Consider the following 20,945-nt stretch of genomic DNA (forward strand, 5'->3'; position numbering starts at 1 on the left):
CCAAATCTCTATGATCTTAGGACCTATGAACCAAGAGTCTGGTGACTACCGAAACTTTGGCGATCGCCAGACATCCCCCAGCAGCCATCAAAATCCAGAGCTCCAGACCCACCCACCAGCTTAGGAACCGTCTGAGCCTGTGCTCTTACTAACCCAAAGCCACCGGCCCAGCTGTCATTGCTGCACAGGGTGCGGCTGGAGAGACCACTGCGTGCCGGTGAGCGACAGAGGAAGGCGCAAGGTCAGAGGGCGGTGCTGGGTGCCTCTGCCGTGCTCCGTTCTCCCCAGGCACCGTTCCCGAGCAGGGCTGGACTTGTTACGTCAACCCAGCGCATTCCTTGCGCAGCTCAAATAAACCCACCCTCACCTTAATGGCCATGGAAAAGACCCTCCTCTTAACAGCCCAAATGTTGATGTACAGCCCATGACTGACGCCCAGTCGGACACCCAGGGGATGAACACAGAGCCCTCCCTCAGCCTCCTGTCCGAGCCAGTGGATCTGGGGCTTCGTTGGCAGCAGTGGGCTGCCCTCCCTTCCCTGGGTGCTAAAGGAAGGGTAAACGGCCTGGAAGTCAGGGTGCTCTGGCACAGGCCGCAGCTGGCTCTGTGCGGCAATGGTGGACTCAGCTTCTGACCCTCCAAGGACAGCCAAGATTTCCCAGGGATATCCCACCCTGCACTCCCCGCATCATGCCGGCCACACTAGGCCAGGCAACCAGACGGGGCTCCCCTCCTCCCCTGCCATGCTTCGGGTGCCAACCCGCCCGATTTTGCTTGCATTGCATTTGCACTTGCATTGGCCCTGCACCTCTCCCACGAGTGGTCTCAGAATCATACGCAGAGCCGCAGAATTACGGAACACTAGAGCTGGAAGGGACCTCGCGAGATCATCAAGTCCAGCCCCCTGCCCTCATGGCAGGACCAACAACCGGCTAGACCATCCCCGATAGATGTCTGTCTAACCTGTTCTTAAATATCTCCGGTGACGGAGGTTCCGCAGCCTCCCGAGGCAATTTATTCCAGCGTTTGACCACCCTGACAGTTAGGAAGTTTTCCGTAATGTCCAACCTAAACCTCCCTTGCTGCAGTTTAAGCCCATTGCTCCATGTCCTATCCGCAGAGGCCAGGAAGAACAATTTTTCAGCCTCCTCCTTGTAACACCCTTTTAGGTACTTGTAAACCACTGTCGTGTCCCCTCTATGTCTTCTCTTTTCTAAACTAAACAAGCCCAGTTCTTTCAGTCTCCCCTCAGAGCTCATGTTCTCTAGACTTTCAGTCATTCTTGTTGCTCTTCGCTGGACCTTCCCCAACTTCCCCACCTCCCTCTTGAAATGCGGTGCCCAGCACGGGACACAACACTCCCCCTGAGGCCTAACCCGTGCAGAGCAGAGCAGAAGAATGACTTCTCGTGCCTTGCTCACGACACCCCTGTTAACACAGCCCAGAATCACATTGGCTTTTTTTGCAACAGCGTCCCACTGTTGACTCGTGTTTAGCTTGTGGGCTGGGTGTGTGTTCCTGCTGAAGATTTCTGCCCTCGTAAGGCATCCTCAGTGCCTGGGTTGGGAGGAGGACACAGCTCAGCTTGCTGCGTGCTAAACAAGAGCTGGAGCAGTGGAGTTCACGTGACAGCCTACGTTTTGGCAGCTCCTGGTGAGACCCAGCAAGCAGGTGGCATCAAAGTGGAGCCCCAGAAGGCAGGGACTCCTCTCAGTTGCCGTTAATAATCCGTGTGGCTTCTGTTCCAGTCAGTCCGATCCAGAGGCCTTCACCCTGGCAAGCCCCTACCACCTCACATCAGCAGTGACAGGCTAGCCAGGCAGAGCACAGCTGCCCTTCAGCTCCAAATACTGGCCCAACATGAGCAGCCTACAGATCCAGGCTCCGTTGTGCTAGGAGCTTCACAAATGCAGGCGGAGCAGGGTTGAGCCCCTGACCCAGAGACCTTCTGAGCCAGTTTCAGGCAAATGACAAGTGGGGGCAGCAGAAGGACATTGCTGATAATAGACATTGGAACAACATGAAGTCACAGATCAGTTACATGCATGTTTGTACTACAGGAAACTCGTTACCTACTCGTAACTAGTCTAGGACTTTCTGCTGCTGTCTCTGAGTCCCCCATTAACACCCCCAGATCTGTCCGTATGACACCCACACACCTTTGCTTGTCAATGGTATCAGTATTCTGGGCTGGCCATTCCCATTCGGGGATTTACCAGACTCCACAGCTTGGATTCTGTCCCCTCTGCCATGGACTTCAGCAGCCCTGTGGCGTGACAGCGCTTTCCTTTCTTGTTCTAATATCTCTGAGCAACTTGCCAGCAAACCTACCAGGCCTCTGAGGATGACTGAGCCAGCTTTCCCTCTGTCGCCACACACCCCATCCTGGATCTTTTATCGATTCCAGACAGGACCGCCTCAATCCTCTACTCCAACCTCCCGCATAACAGCTTACCAGACCTCCCACTGGTGACTCCTGCTTGAACCCGAGTCTATGTTTTCAAAAAAGAAAACAGTCTGGGTTGCAAAATTCCCAGCGATGGAGGATCCACCACAGCCCTTGGCTTGTTGTACCAGTTACCATCCACGTTAAAATTTCACACCTTCCTTCCAGTCTGAATTTGTCTAGCATCAGCTTCTGGCCATTAGAGTTTGTTGTGTTTTTTTCTGCTGGACCAAAGAGCCCTTTAATAAAGTTTTGCTACCCAGGGAGGCTAGGACTTACGACTAAGGCTATGATTTTGTCATGGAGGTCACGGAAACACGGACTTCCAAAGACCTCAGTGATTTCAGCGCACAGCAGCTGTGAGCTGTAGGGTCCCACCCCCTCTCACAGTGGACCAGAGCTGTGGGGTAATTGGAGCTGCCGCAAGCAGTGGGGGAACCCCACGGCTCCTGGCCACTGTGGGCAGTGGGGGATCCCTGCAGCTTTGAGTTGCAGCTGAGAAGGGAACCTGGTGCTCTGAGCCAGTCTCTGCAACTGTCCACTTGCTTCCCATTTTGTCATGGACCTTTTCAGTAGAAGTCAGGGAGAGGTCACCAGCTTCCATGGATTTTGCTTTATTGCCACGATGGATGCGTGACATCTCCTATAAATACCCGTGCCAGAATCTGAGCCTTACTTACACACTGTGACCAAGGCATCCCTCAACCTTCTCTGGGCTCCAGGCTGGGCTCCTTCACTGTGTCACTGTATGGCAGATTTTCCAGTCCTGGGGGCTCTGAACACTCCCCTCTCCCACTGTGCGGACACGAGAGTTGGACAAAGGGTTCCAAAAATGGAACTGTCCTCGGGGGATGCATCACTCCCCCGCAGTGCCCCAACTTGATCCCGATTCTTACCCCTGCATGCACATTATCCCTAGCTTCCCACTCCACTAACCAAATCCCTGACCTCAACCAGATCAATGCAGCCCTCCTGTGGCTCTGCATTTGCTCTCTCTCCCTACACACATGCCCAACCAACCTGTGTCTTCACCCTTCAGCCACAGCGTTTCTGGGCTGTATGTTGATGGGTTCCACCCTATCAAATACCTCACTGGAGCACTGTTACAGACCTAACCATCCCAAAGTTCAGAAGCGTCCAAGACACGGTTGCATATGGAATCTTATCTCTGTCTCCTTGGGCATATGTATTCTTGCATCCGTATTAAACTAAGGGCTGCTGCAGTTCTCAAACACAATACAGTACAGGCTTTTACAACATGCTGTGTCTTGCAAATGTTTAAGTCCTTTGCTGGTCAGAATGGCCCAGCATATTTCTATTGTTTAATTCTTTTTATAATCATCTTTATGGCCTCTATTTTAGCAACTTTAGTAGCACTCATTTGCTGTAGATTTTTATTTTCAACAATTACAAAGCTAATTTACCTGTGTTTTAAGTTACCCTACCTTTAGGGTGAGAAACTGTTCTCAGTGGTGTCAGATGGCAGAACAAGGAGTAATGGTCTGAAGTTAAAGAGGGAGACGTGTAGGTTGGATATTAGGAAAAACTACTTCACCAGGAGGGTGGTGAAGCACTGGAATGCGTTGCCTAGACAGGTGATGGAATCTCCATCCCTAGAGGTTTTTATGTCCTGGTTTGACAAGGTCCTGGCTGGGATGACTTAATTGGGGTGGATCCTGCTTTAGGCAGGGGGCTGGACTAGATGACCTCCTGAGGTCCCTTCCAGCCCTATGAGTCTATACTCCTTCCAGATGGCATTATTATACAGGTTGAACCTCTAATCCAGCACCCCCAGGACATGACCGGTGCCAGATGAGAGAATTTGCCAGACCACAGGAGGTCAATATCGTTTAGCACATTACCAACACTTCCACTGCTGACTGGGCTCTTAGCAGACATTAAGGGGTAACTTTCAGCTAAATAACAGCACAGAACACTGAGAGCCAGGACTGGTGGCTGGAAACTACCTTTATGGGACCACAGGAAACTTGGCCACACCCATGATAAGTGGACATCCGGCTAACTACAATCATGCTGGATTCTGGATGTCGCAGGACAAGAGAGTTCCAGATTCGAGAGGTTCAACCTGTACTACCTGGGTAGTTATAAAGATCCATCACTGAAGTAGCCCAGAATCTCCACGTTGTGGTGTTTAATCTATGGTATGTGGGGTGTGTATGATTTTGTGTGTATTTTTCACATACGTGGATTTCACAGGATGCAAATTGCACACACAGGATAGTACACACAACAACTTACTACACTTGTGGGTCTATATATCAGGGAAAATGAGGTACAACATGACAATGTCTTCAACATGAAGGCAAAGGGGGCAGAGGTAAGGTTACATTGCAACTGGCACAGGTAAATTCCATAACCAGGAACTCTACCAACCTGCTCCCTCTGATGCATCTCTCACTGTGAGGCTCATTGACTTCACTGATGCAGGATCAGGTCCCATTGGTGCTCTGAATACGGCGAGACTCCGAGCCACTGGATTTCTTCAACACCATCAAAGCAGAGGTCTCTCTTGTGGAGAGTCCTTCTGTGGCACCTGAGAACATGACAAACCTTGCATGAGACTCCCTTCCCTTGAGCAATGTGCAGCTGATCAGCCATGTCACCACAAAGCCACCCGTCAGTAAGTCAGCAAACTAGAGTTTTGCCAATGGGATTAGGTGACCCAACCAAAGTCACACAGCGAGTTATGGTCAAGAGACGGGATGAGGAGGGGGGGAGTGCCAGGTTCCCTGGCTCCAGCAACAACTGCAAGCTCAAGGGCAGATCAGGCGCAGGGCAATGCTGAAAGCACGCCGGGCAGCTGCTATCTGAGGCGGCGCTAACTCAGTTAAACAGAGCTGGCGACAGCTGGCTTATTTTTGTTTCACTGGGAGTTCACAATAATGCCCTGGATGCTGATTACCCTGCTTTGTTCCTTCTTAATTCTTGTGCCACCTGCCCTGATAAGGGGGAATTGTGACTGCTCCAATCAGAGCCGTCCGAAGTGGGGGAGAGGCCCCAGTTAGCCTATGGATGGGAGGGACCGGAGGACTGTGGGTGGCCCTGCGGAGAAGCAGGGAGCAGCAGGCTGGGAGGGCAGCGCAGTGGGACAGCATGCTCCTCCAGCTCTCGCTGTCTGCCTGATGGATCGTGGGGACGACCGTGGCTGCCCCAGCACCAGGCCCCACAGAATTCCCCAGCAGTGTTGCTCTGGGGAGAAGGCAGGGACTGCGGCACAGCTGGGGGTTGCGCTGGGCTCTGCCCCCCTCAGGACAGCCCTGACCCCAGCAAGACAGCGCCCAAAAGGCCCTGCCCTTAAAGCGCCAACTGCAGGGCCAGACAAAAGAATTACGCCCCGACTTCATCTGGCCGCGGTCGGAAGCCAGGCTGCGGAAAGGGCAGTCCCTACAAACAAATGCACAATGGGCGCGAACCGATTTCAAGAGCTTTGGGCCAGACCCCTCGCTGGAGTAAACAGACAGAGGCAATGGGGCGCTGCTGATTTACCCCAGCTGGAGAGCTGGCCCTCTCTTTCTGCTATCAAACAATCACTGTTGGTCGCAGAGCCAAAGTTTCTGCAATCGGCCTCAGCCACGAGGGGGTGACCACCCGTTCCGGTTTTCCCGGGACAGGCCCTCATTTAAGCTGTCTCACAAGCGTCCTGCCATTTTTAAGAAAATGGGCAAATTGTCATGTATTTTGCAGGGCTCCTGCTCCCCGGTGCCTCGGCAGCAGCCCCCACTCCTAGGGAGCTTCTCGCTGGGTGGCTGCCCTGTTCCCAGGTGCCCCATGGCTCAGGACAGCAACTCCAGCCGCAGGGAAGCTCCTCCATGGGGCAGGCGCCCTGTTTCCCAGCACACCCACCGCAGCAGCCCCAGCTGCCAGCGAGCTCCACCATAGGGCAGCTCCTCCTTCCCTGGTGTCCCACACCGCAGGAGCTCCTGCTGTGGGGAAGCGCCTCCATGGGGCAGCTGCCCCATTCCCTGGCTTGGCAGCCCCTGCTGAGAGGGACCCCTGCCCCAGACCAGCTTATCCACACTCCTACTCCCCCCTCGCCCCACCCCACCCACCAGGAGGCTGCAAAATTACAATTCTCAGCAGCCCCCTGCCAGGAGGTTGTGAAGCCCAATTCTCCACTTCCCCCCAGTGGGAGGCTGCAGAACCCCCACCCCCATCGCTGCGTAGCCCTGCCATAGCGCAGCAGCCCCCCATGCTTGGAGGCTGGTGTCCTGTCTGTACCATAGGGCAACGCGGCCACCCTAGCCACGAGCCTCTCTTCTTACTGCCTCTTTCCCCTCTCTCACTCCCTCCCAGGTCTCTGGCTGGCGGAGGGAGAAACTAGTGGGACTGGTATTTCCTTGGGCCATAGAGCTGAAACCATAATAAAGATCTGACCTTCTTCTCCTGGCACAGCCAGTGCGACTTCCTCCTCTCCTCCCCCAAAGGCAGCCGCCTGTTCGGCTCTGATGGGCTTCAGCTGCAACAGGGCTGGTGGGTTTAACACAGCGGGAAGCACTTGCCATTCCACCAGTGTCAGGACACAGGGGTTCTATTCCCAGGTCCGACCCGGCTCACTTTGGGCATCTAAACCTCAGTTTTCTCCCTTGGCATAATATTGATCTGCCTCCTGGGGGAAGAGGTTCAATTTTTAGTGACGTGACTGAGCCCCCAGACAGGAGGCCCCACGCTGCTGGTGTGAAACAGGATAAGTGGGTCCCACAAGATAATAACTGGGTCCCTGAATGATACTAAAACCGTGGCACATTCAATGTCTGGGGGCAATTGGAGGGGACATTTAGACTCCTTTCAGTAGCGCAAAAGGGAGCAATGTTCAATAATGGCCTTACCTAGACAGCACGTCTAGTCTGTAGATCTGAGCACTGGCTGCATTTTACAGCTAGGGAAGCTGAGGCAGAGCAAGGCCGTTAAATAGAACCCAGGGGTCCTGACTCCCTGCCCATGCTGGGCACAGCCCTCCAGCACCGCTGTCCCAGCGAGACCCACAGGCCAGCTTTGTACCACACAGCACAAGTGAGAAAAAACACCCCCACTCGTAGCAATAATTTATCGTTCCATGTGAGGATCTCAAAGCACACGTGAATGAACTGAGCCTCCCTGAGAGAGGGACCGCCCATGAGACCAGTGCTGGCCACGCGCCCTCTTCAAACATGGCTGCTGGCCGGATTGTTCTGTATGCCTGCCCGAAATGCCCAAAATCCCCTCTCCGGAGCATGAGGCTCCAGGCCATGGGGAATGGGTACCAGTTGGGTCTTTCTTGGGCATCGTCATGGAATTGCCCTTCCCAAAAACTGCTGGGACCTCTGGTCTAGCTCCTCAGTGTTCCAGCTCCTAATTCCCATTGGCTTCAGTGGGAGTTAGGAGCCTAAATACCTTTGAGGATGTGGGCCTCCCGAGCGTGAAGTGCTGGCAAGCAAAGCACTTCCCTTCCACCCGCACTCGTCCCACCTCCCAGAGCTCCCTCTGCCCTGCAATAAGGAGACGAAATGTAACTGACGGAGGGTAGAAGCTGAAGGAGCAGCAAGCAGGTGCAGAGGACATGGCAGGAAGCCAGCTCATGTAAGACTTTGCTTGCTGGTATCAGCCCCTCCCTGACACGATCACCAGGCCCACAGCATGGACTCGATCAGCCAAAGCAGCGTTTCCTGAGAGGGGAAGATTTAGCCCGCACAGATTGATTGTGCTTTTTAATTGCAATGGAGCTATCAGCATTGGTCCGTCTGTCACTCACCTCGGGCTTGGATGTGAACCACAGCATTGAGTGTTTGGGTGGAGGCGTTAGCAGGGAATACCATTGCAGAGAGCTGCAAACCTGAGCGCGTGGCCATGTGCTCCATAGGAGCAAACCCCAGGCTGGGAGCCAAGAACTCCTTCAACCCAGCCATGGCTCTGCCCCAGGCTTGTGCCACCTTGGCCAATGAAGTGAGTTTTGTGCTTTGGTTTCTCCCTGGGTAGAATCAGGACAGCGCTGTGCAGGCAGTGCTGCTGAATGATGAAAGGAAAAGCAGAAGGCACCTGCACCCAGCATGGCTTAAAAACACTCATGTTTCCATCTGTACCTGGTCCAGAGATCGTGCTCCATCCCATCAAACACAGCACTGGTCACCACGGTCCATGCACTGGTAACTCACAAACACTTCTAGGGCTGCGGGCATGCACCCTGAAAATACTCCAACTCCCAGCTGGTGGCCTTGGGGTTCTCCACTGGTTCCCATTCATTGGATACGGAGCTCTGTGTCTTGATTGCCCAAGCCCCGAGCCTGCCCTGGGGTTAGCTCTTGGAAGCTGCCTCTGAACACCTGCCCACACACCTTCTCCATAGCGACGTTCCATCAGAGCAACCAACCAGTAAGAGGGGCTCATGTGAGCAGGAGGCTGCTCCATCCCAAGAGCTGGACCTAGACTATGAAACTCACTCTTGCAAGTGGGAGGCGTCACCATCGATCTGATGGCTTTTGACACCTGCTCCCCCAACCCCGGCGACAGTGCCCCGAGAGTGGGACTGACCTGCCGGAAGCAGGAGGGAAAGGGTCAGTCTCTTACAGATCTTACTGGAGGAGACAGGATGGCAATGAACTAGTTAATTCAAGATGGGATTGGCACTCAGCTGCCTCCATCTGGCATAAGCGTCCCACCTATTTGTTTTTGCTGTGCAGAGCATACTAACGACATCGTCATCACGCCGTATCACATTGTTTGCTCCTCCGTTCAATCCTGGATTAGTAGCCCTGGAAACCAAAGTTCTCTAGGTTCATACCAGTCACCAGCTGTGCAAGATTCCTGCACAATGGCCCGTCAACATGCTACAACCCTGCGAGGGAATATCTGCCTCCAGGATCCAGTGACTCAATCTGATTCTCTGCTGGGATGGCCCACAAGGGAGATGGCAAATCATGGTGGATTTGTAGACGGGACACTCCCCAATGACAGTTAACAGAGCTCTGGATGTAATACGATCCCTGGGTCATGCAAATTCCATGCCTATGTGGCTATCTGCCTCTGAAGCTGCTCCAGAATTTCTTCCGGAATCTAACCCTCATTTAAAGAAGATGGTAACTATGGGTAAAGTTTTCACCCAAGTGATTTGTGAGGCCAACTGCCACTGAAAGCCAATGAGAGTTAGGCTCCTAAGTGCCAAGCCACCTTTGAAAATGGAACTGCAACTCTTAACTCACCGAGGAGTCTCAGAAAAGGTTGTATGAAAAAGCCTTCGGAACAAAAACTAATCCAGGTGGAACCTGTGAGTCCGGAACTCTCTCGTCCGGCAACATCTGTAATCCAGTATGATTTTAGTTAGTGGGACAACCATTTATGGGTGTGGCCAGGTTTCCCGTGGTCCCATAGAAGTTGTTCTCAATCATCAGCCCCGCCTCTCAGTGTTATGGGCTGTTATTTAGCTGTCATTTACCGCTAAATGTCTTTTAGGAGCCCAGTGAGCAGGGGAAGCATTGGTAATGCTGCTGCACAATGCTGACCTCCTGTAGTCTGGCAAATTCTCTCATCCGGCACGGGTCAGGTCCCGAGAGTATCAGAGCACAGAGATTCAACCTGTGCAGCAACAATCGGCCTGAGTTTGCAGGCAGCCTAAAAACAAAAGCTCTGAAAAAAGCGTGAGCTGCCCCAGTCCACCCAGTAGCTCCATCGCCAGTTTTGGAAGGCATCTGAGTCACCATTTAGTAACTTTAGTTGGGCTGCTGGGGGATGGGCAGGTGCAGGAGAGCTGAGGCCAGAGAAGGGCCAAACGACCAGAGAAATGGTGAATACAGTAAGTGCGCTAAAAGCCTTGCTCCAAAACCCCTCCAAAGCCAATGGGAGGACTCCCGCTGAGTCTCACGTGAGAAGCTTTATGGATTCTGTGGACGGGACATTGTTAGCGGCAGAGGCAATTCTAAGCGTGACACAGAGATCAAACGTTAGGAGAGAGGGGGAAAAGCAGAGCTTTATACCATGGGGCTGCAGCGCCTCCGGCTCAAGCCTTTTCAGCTGCACTAAGCTATCTGTAGCTCCTTTGTTATTTGTGAGGAGACCAAGCAGCTTTTGGAGCCTGGGTTCCTGCTTGGCTGAACAGTGACTGGCTTGTGTTAAGAAGGCAAAGGGGGTGGAAGTGGGAACAGTGATGTGTAAGGCATCATATTGCAGAACAGACCACAGCAGCGAATACCCCCGCCCTGCGAATGCGAGTCAGGCAGGCCAAGTGTGGCTTCTCTAGCTGTCTGTGCTGTATGGCCACGCTGATTGCTGTGTCTTAAGGAAGATAATGGGAAAGGTGAATGCACCGGTGGTGCAGAATCTCTCCCAGTCTAATAGCTTCCCGGTTTTGTACCGAGTATGCAAATCCATCGAGTTTTATTTCTCTTTTGTGCTGAGTAACCACCAAAGTCACCTCTCCAGCACAGCCACTGTGTTGCTGGTGCAGAGACTCTGTATCTTGAGTCCACTGAGGGCCAAATTCAACGCTTGCATAAGCAGGTGCAATTCTTTCCCGGGCTGCTTTTTGTCCCTAGAAGATATTACAGGCTGAACCTCTCTCATCCGGAACTCTCTCATCCAGCAACATCCATAATCCAGCATGATTTCAGTTAGCTGAATGTGCACTTACCATGGGTGTGGCCAAGTTTCCTGCAGTCCCATAACATTTGTTTTCAGCCACCAGTCCTGGCTCTCGGTGTTCTGGGCTGTTATTTAGCTGTAATTTACCCTAAATGTCTTCTAAGAGCCTGGTAAGCAGTGGAAGTGTTGGTAACGTGCTAGCAAATATTGACCTCCCATCGTCCAGCAAATTCTCTCGTTCAGCACTGGTCAGGTCCCAAAGGTGCTGGATGAGAGAGGTTCAACTTGTAAAATAAGGGGCTGACTACATGGGGAGATGGACCAGAATAACTACTGCCAAATAAATTATTACAAAGCAGAATAGTAACAGGGGGGCAGCCGTGTTAGCCTATACTCCAACAAAGCAAAGCTGTTCCAGAATAGCTACCTGTATAGCTAAGCCCTCCGAGATATCTGACCCTTCTGCCCAAAGCCAAGACGACAGAGAGGAAGAGGAACTGAATGCACCAAGTGGTGCAGGGACAGGATATGGCACACCGCACTTGCAACATCACACACTGCAACACCACACCTGCACAGAGTGACAGGGCAGAAAGTGGCCTCCTGCCCTGAGGGCAGTAGATCGTTGGGGAGATGCGTAGGGGCATTAAAACCACTCCCACCATTGACTCCAGGAGTTGGCCACGGCGTGTAAAACAAGCAGAGGAATCAGCCAGCCAAGCTGCTGAGGGATGTGCCAGACAGCCCCGATTCCACTGCCAAGTTTTGTTTTTTAAAAATGCAGATGAACATGTGGAGAGAGTTTAGGAAAAATGAAAGACTTTTTTGCTCATCTCCACACTACGGGATCAGGGCAAAGAAGGAGATTAAAAACCCCGGAGTAAAAGTCCGCAAGTGTGGTGCTATCCTGGGAAATTACTATCAAAACTGTCCCTTAGCACTCAGCAAATCTGCTCTCTCTGCACTACCGGAAAAATAACCTACCCCTTTTTCCTCCCTTTAGCCCTGCAGAGCTAGCAAGCCTACAAAGAAAGGAGTTGGATTCCATCCTGGCTCACGTATCACCAAGGCCCAGTTGCAGAATCAAAGTGTGAGCCAGAAAGCTCCCACTTTAGCTGAAGAGCTTTTATGGCCAGGAGGTATCTTACTGGTTCCAGTCTGAGCTCCTGCTTAACCCTGTGAGCAGCGAACAGGAGCAGCTAACAGGGAGTTTGCCTGGGAAAGCATCCTAGAAGAGCTCAGGTGAGTGTGGCATTTGGGGGGCTGCGTTATGAGCTGGTGGGTTGAATTTCTGTCTGTGGTGTCTGCGCATTTGTTTAATTTTGCAGTATGGGGCAGTTTGCATAGCTGCCAGTGTGCCTGAGCATCTGTTTTGCAGAGAGGGGCAGTTGGAAAGTGTGTTTGGCAGTTTGTGTGAATTGGGAGAGCTTCCTTGCAGGTGGGCCTTCAAGGGCTGATTAGATTGGAGGCAAAGGCTCTGAGCCGGGCCTAACCAGCTAGCAGCTCTATAAGAAGGCAGACCCAGAGAACCCTGTGAGCAGCGAACAGGAGCAGCTAACAGGGAGTTTGCCTTTGGGAGGAGCCCCATACCTGTTTTCACCCTCCTTTTATGGTGTTTCTCTTGTGCCCTTCAAGGCAGCACTAGAAACAAATAAGGGATCTCTGAAAAAGGAAAAAATGGAGAGCGATATGGCTGTTGAGAGGTCTGTTGTTGTGACCTGCATGTCATGTGCCATGTTTGTCTTTCTCTCGAATGATAGAAAGGAGGATTTTCTCTGCACCAAGTGTAAGCTGGCAGCCATTTTAGAAGAGAAAGTTAAAGGACTTGAGGCACAAATATCAACCCTCAGGTCCATCAGAGAGGGTGAAGACTTTCTGGATAGAAGGCAACAGATGATACTGCAGGAACAGCAGGCTGCCCAAAACAAGGAGGAGAACTGGAAGCATGTTACCTCCAGGAGGAGGCAACCAGTTCCAGTCGCTCCAATTCCAGTGGAGTTAAGTAACCGCTTTGAGCCTTTCTCCACAGGTGATACAGCAGAGATAATTGGGGCTGATACCTCCCAGGGATTGCATCTGAAAGAGTCCCCACAGTTTAGAAGGCCTGGGATGCGCAGTCCTAGGGGTGGGAGTTCTATGACCACCACCCCTAAGAGAAAAAGACGAGTGGTGGTGGTCGGGGACTCCCTCCTAAGAGGGCCGGAGGCATCCATCTGCTGCCCGGACCTAGAATCCCGGCAAGTTTGCTGCTTGCCTGGAGCTAGAATTTGGGATATTACAGAGTCGCTGCCAAAAATTCTTCAGCCGGTAGACTGTTACCCCTTCCTCCTACTTCACGTAGGAACCAACGATACAGCCAAGAACAACTTTGATGAGATCAGGGCAGACTACGTAACCCTCAGGAGAAAGATCAAGGAATACGGAACACAAGTGGTCTTCTCGTCTATCCTCCCCCTGGAAGGAAGGGGTCCGCAGAGGGATCATCAAATCACAGAGGTAAATGCGTGGTTGCGTAGGTGGTGTAGCAGGGAAGGATTTGGTTTCTTTGACCATGGGATTCTGTGTCGTGAACAGGGATTGCTGAGAAGAGACAGGATCCACGTCACTAAAAGAGGAAAGAGCATCTTTGCAGGCAGGCTCGCAAACCTAGTGAGGAGGGCTTTAAACTAGGTTTGTCGGGGGAAGGTGACACAAGCCCAGAGGTAAGTGGGGAAGGAGGGGGGAACAATCAAGTGGGTTTCCTGGGTGAAGAGGAGAAAGTGGGCCAATCAGCCCCTTCTCTAAGCTGCTTGTACGCTAATGCCAGAAGCCTGAGGAACAAACAGGAAGAATTAGAGGCCTTGGCACAGTCACACAAGTATGAGGTGGTTGGAATAACGGAGACTTGGTGGGACGATTTGCATAACTGGAGCACGGTCATGGATGGTTATAAATTATTTCGGAAGGACAGACAGGGGAGAAAAGGAGGAGGAGTTGCGCTCTATGTGAGGGAGCGGTATGATTGCTCAGAGCTCCAGTGTGAGGAAGGAGAAAATCCAGTTGAGTGTCTTTGGGTTAAGCTTAGAGGTGGAAGTAACAGAGGTGATGTTGTAGTTGGTGTCTGTTCTAGGCCGCCAGATCAGGGAGAGGAGATAGATGAGGCTTTCTTCAGGCAGCTTAGTGAAGCTTCCAAATCACAGGCCCTGGTTCTCATGGGAAAATTTAATCATCCAGACGTTTGTTGGGAGACCAATACAGCAGCACACAAACTATCCAGGAAGTTTTTGGAGAATGTTGGGGATAACTTCTTGGTACAAGTGCTGAAGGAACCGACCAGGGGCCGTGCGCAACTTGACCTGTTGCTCACAAACAGGGAAGAACTACTAGAAGAAATAGAAGTGGGGGGAACCTGGGTTGTAGCGACCATGAGATCGTAGATTTCAGGATCTGGACGAAAGGAAGAAGGGTGAGCAGTAACATACAGACCCTTGATTTCAGAAGAGCAGACTTTGACTCCCTAAGAGACCAGATGAGCAGGATCCCTTGGGAAACGAAGATGAAGGGGAAAAGAGTTGAAGAGAACTGGAAGTATTTTAAAGAAGTCTTACTGAAGGCACAGGAACAAACAATCCCGCTGCGTAGTAAGAAACGCAAACGTGGTAGGCAACCAGCTTGGCTTAACAGGGAAATCCTTAGTCAGCTTGAACTCAAAAAGGATGCATACAAGAAATGGAAACGAGGACAGTTGACTAAGGAGGAGTATAAACATACGGCTGGAGAATGCCGGGCAGTAATCAGGAAAGCGAAAGCACAGTTGGAACTGCAGCTGGCAAGGGATGTGAAGAGTAACAGGAAGGGTTTCTACAGGCATGTGAACAATAAACGGGTTATCAGGGAAGGTGTGGGGCCATCACTGGATGAGGGAGGTAACCTAGTGACAGATGATGCAGGAAAAGCTGAAGAACTCAATGCTTTTTTTGCCTCAGTCTTCACAGACAACGTCAACTTCCCCAGGACGGTCCCAGACGATGCAGTACGGGAAGGTGGAGGGCAGCCATCTGTGGGGAAGGAACAAGTTCTGAGCTATCTAGAAAAACTAGATGTGCACAAGTCCATGGGTCTGGATTTAATGCACCCCAGGGTACTGAGGGAATTGGCAGAGGTCATTGCTGAACCTTTGGCCATTATCCTTGAAGACTCTTGGAAATCGGGGGAGATACCGGATGACTGGAAGAAGGCAAACATAGTGCCCATCTTTAAAAAAGGAAAGAAGGACGATCCAGGGAACTATAGACCCGTCAGCCTTACCTCAATCCCAGGGAAAATAATGGAGGGAATCCTCAAGGAATCCATTTTGAAGCACTTGGAAGAGGGGAAAGTGATCAAAAGTAGCCAACATGGATTCACCAGGGGCAAGTCCTGCCTCACCAATCTGATCAGCTTCTGTGATGATGTAACAAGCTCCGTGGACATGAGGAAGTCAGTGGATGTGATATACTTTGACTTCAGCAAGGCTTTTGATACGGTCTCCCACAACAGTCTTGTCCATAAGTTAAGGAAATATGGATTGGATCCTTGGACTATAAGATGGATAGAAAGCTGGCTTGATGGTCAGGCCCAACAGGTAGTGGTCAATGGCTCAATATCTGGATGTCGGTCTGTTTCAAGCGGAGTGCCGCAAGGCTCGGTTCTGGGGCCGGTGTTATTCAACATCTTTATTAATGACCTAGATGAGGGACTGGGTTGCACCCTCAGCAAGTTTGCAGATGACACAAAACTAGGGGGAGAGGTAGATACGTTGGAGGGTAGAGAGAGAATCCAGAGGGACCTGGATAAATTGGAGGACTGGGCCAAAAGAAATCTGATGCGGTTCAATAAGGAGAAGCGTAGAGTCCAGCACCTGGGGCGGAAGAATCCCAAGCATTGTTACAGGCTGGGGACCGACTGGCTCAGCAGCAGTACAATGGAAAGGGACCTAGGGGTTATGGTAGATGAAAGGCTGGATATGAGTAAACAGTGTGCCCTCGTAGCCAAGAAAGCTAATGGCATACTGGGGTGCATTAGGAAGAGCATTTCGAGCAGATCTAGGGAAGTAGTTATTCCTCTTTATTCGGCACTGGTGAGGCCACATCTGGAATATTGTGTCCAGTTTTGGGCCCCCCAGTATAAAAAGGATGTGGATTTGCTAGAGCAGGTTCAGCGAAGAGCAACAAAAATGATTAAGGGTCTGGAGCACAAGACCTATGAGGAGAGGCTGAGGGATTTGGGCTTGTTTAGTTTACAGAAGAGAAGACTTAGAGGTGATTTAATAGCAGCCTTCAACTTCCTGAAGGGGAGCTCTAAAGAGGAGGGTGAGAAATTGTTCTCAGTGGTGTCTGATGGCAGAACAAGGAGTAATGGTCAGAAGTTGAAGAGGGAAAGGTGTAGGTTAGATATTAGGAAAAACTTCTTCACCAGGCGGGTGGTGAAGCATTGGAATGCGTTGCCTAGAGAGGTGGTGGATTCTCCATCCCTCAAGATTTTTAAATCCTGGTTTGACAAGGTCCTGGCTGGGATGACTTAGTGGGGGTTGATCCTGCTTCAAGCAGGAGGCTGGACCAAATGACCTCGGCTACGTCTACACTAGCCCCAAACTTCGAAATGGCCACATGAGCAGATGGGAATAAGGGGACTTTGAAGCAGGTGGGGTCCTTTCGAAAAGGAGCCCCGTCCGGATGAGCCGCGCGGCGGCGAGCCACGTCAATTTCGAAGCGCCACGGCCGCCCGCATGCTAATGAAGCGCTGAATATGCATTTCAGCGCTTCATTAGTAAACTTCGCAATGGCCATTTGTGTGGCCATTTTGAAGTTTGGGGCTAGCGTAGACACGGCCCTCCTGAGGTCCTTTCCAGCCCTATGATTCCGTGATTCTGTGATTAACACAGGCCAGAGTCTCCTGCCCAAATTAGAGCCCAAACTTGCTAGAAAAACTGTTTACTGATAAACCAAGCACTTTTGACCTGAAATTAACAATAGACACTAAACACCGAACCCCATGATGAAATTTTTAGTTCTCCTCCCACCCTGTAAGCAGAACTGCTCTTTCTGAGGAAGCCTAAACAAATGAACATTTAAAAACAGCAGCTATTTCCGGTTCCCTGTGACAGGCAAGAAGTTAGCCATTGTTGATGCTCTCAGTCTGTTAGGCATCTCAGTATCTCAGTCTGTTCTGCATTGTCCTTATCATGGATTCCAAGAGGGGTCTGGCTCAATTAAGGAGGCCAGGGTCCCTAAGCAGCAGGTTATGACTTGTGTCCACAGCCAGTAGGATTAAAAAGCAACCTTACCCTTCTGGTATCCAGTTTGATACCCTACATCTTTCCCACCTCTCTCTTATCTCCCCCATGGAGATGTTTGTCCATGCTGCTGCTTTAACCCTTTGTCCCACTGATAGACAAGAGGGCACTAGCCCAAGCTCTGTTCCCTGCTCTGACACTGACTCGCTGTGTGCCCTCAGTCAAGTCACTTAGGCTAGGATTTTCAAAGGCGTCTAAGGGAGATGGGCACCTACTTCCCTTTGGACCCTTTGAAATCCCAGCTTTACCCCCTGTGCCTCAACAGCCTCATCTATAAAGCAGGGAGAGCAATGTCCAGACCACGCATTGAGTTCTGCCCTGGAAAAGGGCTAAGGACTATCTCTAATGGCGGCATTAAACAACACTGATGTTTGTTACTCCATCAGCTCCCCATCCCAGCCCTGGCACCTTGAGCTCCTGGAATACCCCTTCCTTTTTCCTGTAACCTTGAACATAAGAATGGCCATTACTGGGTCAGAGCAAAGGTCCATCTAGCCCAGCATCCCGTCTGCTGACAGTGGCCAGTGCCAGGTGCCCCAGAGCGGGTGAACCAAAGACAATGATCAAGCACTTGTCTCCTGCCATCCATCTACAGCCTCTGACAAACAGAGGCCTGGGACACAGTTCCTACCCTTGGCTAATAGCCTTTTATGGACCTAGCCACCATGAATTTATCTAGCTCTTTCTTAAGTTCTGTTATAGTCCTAGCCTTCACAGTCTCCTCTGGCAAGGAGTTCCACAGGTTAACTATGCGCTGAGTGAAAAAGAACTTTCTTTTATTAGTTTTAGTTTTTTTTATTAGATACCCATTAATTTCATTTGGTGTCCTCTAGTTCTGATATTATGGGAACAAGTAAATAACTTTTCTTTATTCCCCTCTCCACACCGCTCGTGATTTGATAGACCTCTATCATCTCCCCCCTCAGTCTCCTGGCTTTCCCAGGCTTGTCTCTCACACCCCTGAGCCCAGACCCCAAAACATCCCGCAGGCCCTCAGCACGCACACAAACAAGCTACCTCCCAGGCCCATGACCAAGAATGCAAAGTCAAGTGCACAAAAGACAGTAAAGGCAGAATTCAAATCGCCCGTGAAACCTTGATTTGCTCCTCCCCCTGGAGCATTAGAATCTCTAATATACAAGAATCCATGGTGTTTTTTTCCAGACTCCGCAGCCCGTTTCAGTCCCCAGAAGGAACGGTGATGGCTGAATAATTTCCCGGCCATATTCACAGCACACTATTTATTGAATGTTGTCCTGAAGGCAGAATTATTAATTTTCTCCCTGGCTTTTCTATGGTGCTCATTGCTAAAGTACCTGAGCACTTGACAAACATCAATGAATTTCACCTCAGACACCCCCATGAAGTGAGGGGCGGTTGTTCTGGGAAATTGAGGTCCAGGGAGATTCAGAGCAGTTTCCAGAGATTCCGGATGCCCCGTTCAAGACACCTGGGCCCTGAGTTTCAGATTACTTAACTTTATACATTCGCTACCCAGCTCCCACTCGCTTCAGCTGCAGCCAGCAGGGCCCGGCACTTCTGCAAATCACATTCCAGGGTAGCAAGTCAGGCAGCCAAAAGACCAGGCCCTCACAAGGAAGGACCCCCTGTGAAGTCTCCTGTAAGTGACTTGACCAAGAATCCCACAGGAACACTGTGGCAGAGGCAGGAACAGAATCCACTTTTCCAAGGCAGTGTTTGATTCAGCTCCATCATCTCTCTTCCTGCAGCCCCATGACTCATTCAGTATGCCCCTGCTGACTTCTGTAACAGATGAAACAGGCTCTTCTAGTCAACAGCCTCCTCTGTTACACAGGCCCGACGCATCCCTACAGCCGGTTCCTATAAGGGGCACTGAATGAGGCGGGGGGCTGTGAAAAGAATACAGCTTGAACGTCTTTAATCCCGAACACTCTCAGCCATCAAACTCCCTAATCCGGTATGATTTTGGTAAGCTGGATGACCACTTATCATGGGTATGCGGCCAAGTTTCTTGCAGTCCCATAAAGTTGGTTGACAGCCATCAGTCCTGGCTCTCCGGGTTCTGTGTTGTAATTTACCCCTAAATGCCTTCTAAGAGCCCAGTAAGCAGGGGAAGTGTTGGTAATGTGCCAGACAATACGGACCTCCCATAGTCCAGCAAATTCTCTCCTTTGGCACCCGTCATATCCCGAGGGTGCCGGATGAAAGAGGTTCAACCTGTAGATGGCTGTGAAATTAAAGACTGTATGGTAATGCACATGCGCAAGGGATTGCATAGATCAGCTCAATTCTGGCATTCCCTAACTCGTCCCTGATTTACTTTGCAGCCTCAATAGTGTTCAACATAGGCAATTACGCTCACACAAAAACCCTTCTTCAATCAAACAAAGCAAAGCAAATGATTTTCCCTCAGCCTCCACCTTGCAAATGGTGGACCTGTTTTCTCTAAGCTTTCCCAAAGAAAATCAGCTAGATGCCCAGCACAGAAAATTTCAGCCCAAACAGTGAACCAATATCAAAGTAATCAGCCATTCAAAACAGGAGCTCATAATGGAAAATATCAGGCTTACTTAATAACAGGCAGCAGCCTCGTCTATACTCTTTGAAGCCAACAGAACAGCGTCACATTACAAACTCCTAGTTCTTTAATCCTCTCCTCTCAGGGATGCCTCTGATTCTACTTTCTAGGTGGCTATGAACGCCCCTTCAGCCCTTGTTTGCAAGGAACACCTGATTTGCTCACCTTGATAATTTTTTTTCTGATTTGTCAACCTTGATTACTATTTTTCATTCTCTATGCCCGGAACATTGAGTCTGTTCTGGCCTGGCTATGGTCTGACGAAGTGGGTCTGTCCCACGAAAGCTCACCTAATAAGCTATTTTGTTAGTCTTTAAAGTGCTACTTGACTGCTTTTCTGCTCTTCTAAGACAGCGTTTCTTCAACTTTTTGAGACCACATCACATCAAATAATATTTTATGTGGAACACTTATGAAAATGTTCTTCAAAAACAATTGCTGTCTGATAAAAAAGAAAGAAAAAAGCCAAACAGCAACATATACAGCAAAATTAAAATGCCGTCATTTCATCAGGTATCATAGCATTGAAGAGGTAACACTCTATCTGGTTGGAACAACAGAAAGTAAAAATCATCGGCGTAGGAGATCAAAAAAGCATCAGAGGCTAGCGACACCCTGCGAGTTGCACAGCAGTGTTCTGCCAATGTAGTTTAAGAAATGCCGCCCCAGGACACCAGGACTCCTCCGCAGTGCTTAGCCAGGATTCCCAAGGGCTCTGCTCTGCTCCTGGCAGTTGTGCCAGCTTGCCAGCTCCGACTTTGGATTCAGCATGGACAACTGTCCCTGCTCGTATGCAGATGCTGCTGCCAGCCAAACATGAACCCTTTCTGTGGGAGGGCAGTCGTGCGCCTTACCTGCTTCATTGCTCTGGCTCCTTAGGTGAATAGTGAGAACTGACGAGTCCGCAGGCGACCCCAGCGGGGCTGACATGGGAAGCCTTTGCACAGGGCTGCCGTCCCCTTGTCGGTCCCAGGATACCGGAGAGACGAGGTGGAGGCAATCTGTTCTGGGACAAAGCTTTCAAAGTTTGAAAGGAACAAAACGAAGCCACTGAAGGT

At 50.8% G+C, this 20,945-nt stretch overlaps 1 protein-coding gene across 1 annotated transcript in view; it reads right to left on the reverse strand.

The window, feature by feature from the left end:
- Positions 1–20,945, reverse strand: part of LOC142019684 (synaptotagmin-5-like) — a 29,215-nt gene that overhangs the window by 6,718 nt on the left and 1,552 nt on the right. Inside the window, exons 2-3 of the mRNA XM_075006859.1 lie at positions 20,742–20,888; positions 4,841–5,000 (exon numbers count right to left, since the gene is read on the reverse strand). Coding sequence (XP_074862960.1) covers positions 4,841–4,907 — 67 coding nt within the window. The 5' untranslated portion in view covers positions 4,908–5,000; positions 20,742–20,888. The remainder of the gene's footprint in view (positions 1–4,840; positions 5,001–20,741; positions 20,889–20,945) is intronic.

The sequence above is a fragment of the Carettochelys insculpta genome, chromosome 12 (genome assembly GCF_033958435.1).
Source record: "Carettochelys insculpta isolate YL-2023 chromosome 12, ASM3395843v1, whole genome shotgun sequence".
NCBI classification, from domain to species: Eukaryota; Metazoa; Chordata; order Testudines; family Carettochelyidae; genus Carettochelys; species Carettochelys insculpta.